Source organism: Entelurus aequoreus, linkage group LG07 (assembly GCF_033978785.1).
Source record: "Entelurus aequoreus isolate RoL-2023_Sb linkage group LG07, RoL_Eaeq_v1.1, whole genome shotgun sequence".
In the NCBI taxonomy this organism is placed as follows: Eukaryota; Metazoa; Chordata; class Actinopteri; order Syngnathiformes; family Syngnathidae; genus Entelurus; species Entelurus aequoreus.
The window spans coordinates 18160949-18164963 of NC_084737.1; the positions used below are offsets into that span (position 1 = coordinate 18160949).

At 42.3% G+C, this 4015-nt stretch overlaps 1 protein-coding gene across 1 annotated transcript; it reads left to right on the forward strand.

Annotated features, from left to right (window-relative positions):
• The first annotated feature begins 231 nt into the window (after nt 1–231).
• Nucleotides 232–2634, forward strand: fam43b (family with sequence similarity 43 member B). The gene has a single exon (XM_062051950.1). The coding sequence runs from the start codon at nt 750–752 to the stop codon at nt 1728–1730; it is 981 nt and encodes a 326-aa protein (XP_061907934.1). The 5' UTR covers nt 232–749; the 3' UTR covers nt 1731–2634.
• The last annotated feature ends 1381 nt before the right edge of the window (nt 2635–4015 follow it).

Consider the following 4015-nt stretch of genomic DNA (forward strand, 5'->3'; position numbering starts at 1 on the left):
CATGTTATTAGGAATGTTACTAGATACTACATATACACTTACAGTATGATGAAAATATGTAAATATTACATGTTATTAGGAATGTTACTAGATACTACATATATACTTACAGTGTGTAAATAAAACCTAGGTGGATGTTTTTTTAGAGCGTTTAATAGGCGGAATGGAGCGACTCCTATTACCTCCATTGGTAGCTGACTTTTGCTAGTGTTTATTTAGGATTTAGAATGCTTAAAAAACACACGTTGTTCTTGTCTTGAATAAGGATTGTGAATGATAGACAAAATATATATTTAAAAAAAAAGTGCAGTTCCCCTTATTAAGATGGACCTTTTATTGTTTTTTGAAAATTCAAATTTTCACACAAAAGGGGAGAAGAATTGCGTTCCTCTCATGTTCCTTCTTGTCTGGCGACAATCAAATTACCTTGACTGTCAGAGTGTTCGCGAAGCCGTCATGTGACCCCCAAGAGACTTCCCCTGGGCGATAAATACCGCGTCTCAGCTTTATAGGAATCGTAAATTCAGCGCTGCCTCATTTCAGAGCTGGACAGATAAGTAACGCTTGAGAGGGGGAACCATTTGGAAGGCAAACAAAGAAGCAGGGAGGGGGGAGAGAACACACTGCTCGGCGCAGAGAGAGGAAGGAGGAGCGACACAGACCGAAGCTCGCCGCTTTCAGTCGGAAAAGCAGCTTCTCCGCATTCGGACGCTCCAACTTTGTGTCCGTGACAGAAGGAAGGGGAGAAAATGCTGCCCTGGAGGAGGCAGAAGTTTGTCCTGGTGGAGGACGAGAACAAGATGAAGTCCAAGAACCTGGGAGGAGGACTGAACTACCAGTCCATCCTGTCCTCTCTGCTGCGCTCCTGTCCCGACCTGCTGCCCGACTGTTCCTTGGACTGGGTGGGCAGCATCTTCCACAACAAGCGGCAGAAGGTGGAGCTGAACAGAGAGGAGCCCGTTTACAACGTGCGCTACCTGGGGAGCGTGGTCACCATCACGGCCAAGGGCCAGGGCTGCACCCGGGAGGCGGTGGAGCAGATCTGGACCAAGAGCAACTTCGGGGACCAAAGCGTCAAGATGAGACTGGCGGTGGGCCCGCATGGCGTCCGCTTGAGCGCCGACAAATCGGGGAAGAAAAGTCCCGTCCATCTCTTCTCTCTGAGCCGGATCACCTACTGCGCCGCGGACCCATACCGGCCCAAGATCCTGGCCTGGGTCTACCGCCACCAAGTCAAGAACATGGCCGTCGTCCTTCGATGTCACGCTGTCCTGGTGAGCAAGGCGGAGAAGGCCGGCGCCATCGCGCAGAGCCTCCACAATCACGCCACCTCCGCCTTCCTGGAGTTCAAACGTCTGAAGCGTCAGAGCGACTTCCGCCGCTGCCGGCAGCAGCGGCTGGGCGAGGAGGCGGTGCCCCTGGCGCCACTCCGCATGCTTCTCAATGGCCAGTGCCACTACAGACCCCCCGCCGACACGCCGGGCAGCGCCGCCCGGCTCCACTCCATCACGGAGGAGGAGGAGGACGACGACGGTCAGGAGGCTGCGGCGCGGGATGCCGAGCGGGAGGCGGGGCCGCGGAGGAAGGTTTTGACCACCAACACGGACCCGACTCAGCTGTTGTCCCAGTTGGACCTCGGAGACATCGCAGGACTGGAGCAGTGGCAGATCAACTTTGTCAGCGACGGCAACAACAACAACACCGTCACCTTTATAACCTCGCTGGTGTGACGGGGCGGGGGGGGACTGACGCTTCACTGACGACCACGCCGTCACCGCCGGCGTCTCCTCTGAGGGCGCACGACCGGGCGCTTCTTGCGCGCCAGATGGACCGCGGCGAGTCCGGAATGTTTACAAGGCCGATGCACACGAGCACAACCACCAGCGACGCTTTTAAGCCACGGGACATTTTCTGTGTACGTTTTTTCCTGCCGTGACAATCCTCGCTGATATCAGTCTGTCCGATAGAGACATATCGTGTCGATGTTACAGTCATATCGTGTCGATGTTGCAGTGATATCGTGTCCATGTTACGGTGATGTCATGTCGATGTCACGGTGATATCACGTCGATGCTACAGTGATGTCGTAACGATGTTACAGCGATGTCGTGCCGATGTTGTTGGGAGGACCCACGTTTAGGACGGCGAGGGAGGCGAAGGACTAGGATGCCAGCCATGGAGGGGAGGCTGTTGATTACTGCCGTTTGTTGTGTTCCTCATCATTCATCGCCGACATGGCAGACGTAACCTTTCACGTAGACCACAGGTGTCCGCCGAGGGCCTCGTCGCATTTTTGCTTCAGGCCGCATGAATTATTTATTGCGGTCCCCTGGGAAATTGATTACATACAATGTAATTTGTTTACATAGAATGTAAAAAAAATATATATATATGTATATATACATATATATATTTTACGGTAAAACCTGGCAGCTCAGTCGCAGGAATTTTACCATAAAAATCACAGTGGTTTTTACAGCATATTAATTAGGGTTCCGAATCGCGATTCTAATTCATCACGATTCTGAATCGATTCATAATTTACCCAAAAATGTATTTAATAATAAAACATTTTTTTTTGTCATAATAGTTACAGCATAAATATTAGGGGTGCGCAAAAAAAAATAAATTCACATCCGAATCGTGATTTTTATTCATCCTGATACTGAATTTTCCTAAATATTTATTTATAAATAATAATAATATATATATATTTTTTTTCTCACAAAATGACAGCATAAATATTAGGGGTGCGCCAAAAAAAAAGGATTTACATCCGAATCGTGATTCTTATTTAATCCAATTCTAAATCAATTCCTAATTTTCAAAAATCTATTGAAAAAAAAAATTAATAACATATTTTTTTTTGCCTCAGTAGTTACAGCATAAAAGTTAAGGGTGCGCCAAAAAAAAATCGATTTACATCCGAATCGTGATTTTTATTTAATGCGATTCTAAATCGATTCATTATCTTCAAAAAATTTTATTTAACATTATTTTATTTAATAATAATATTTTTTTCGTCTTTGTAGTTACAGTATAATTATTAGGGGCGCGGAAAGAAAGAAAGGACTTATATCCGAATCGTGATTCTTATTTATTCCGATTCTACATCAATTCACAATTTTAAAAAATTGATTTAAAAAATATATGTTAATAAAATTTTTTTTTTGTCTCAGTAGTTACATCATAAAAGTTAAGGGTGCGCAAAAAAAAAATCGATTTACATCGGAATCGTGATTTTAATTTAACCCGATTTTAAATTGATGTATAGATTATTTTTTTTAATTCAGAAAAATATTTGATTTTTAATATTTTTTGTCTCAATAGTTACAGCATACATATTAAGGGTGCACAAAAAAACAGATTTGCATCAAAAATATTTTTATTTGTTTTTTCTTCTATACATTTTTAAAATACATTTTTAAAAAGCATCTCAATGCAACCAGAATTACTTTTTGAAAAATTTTCATTATAATTAATATACCAAATAATACATTGGGAGAATCATGTTGAATTAGAAACTGAATCTGAATCGTATCGACTCCCCAGGAATCGGAATCTGATCGAATCAGATTGTTAGGTGGCCAAAGATTCCCACCCCTAAAATTAATGTAAATGGAAAAACATTACTGCCGTTTATTTATGGTAAAAACTGTTAGGAACTTTGTTGTCATTGCACTTAAAAAGTACAAGGAAATTACATTCTCACTACAAAGAACAGACATGCACTTAAAAGGTTTTACTGTAAAGTTTACAGTGTTTTTTTGTCGTTACTGTAAATAGAAAACTGCTTTTTTGCGGTAAAATTCTGGCAACGAAGCTGACAATTTTTTTTTTTTTTACTGTAAATGGTAAAATTATACCACGTTTTTTTTTTTACAGTAAAAAAGTTGAAAGGATTTTATTGTAGTTCTATCCCTAATAAATAAGTTCATAAAAAAAAAAATCAAAGCAAATATATTTTTAATATTGACTATCCATGTGTTTTGTTGCACGTCTCTTCTGACAATTT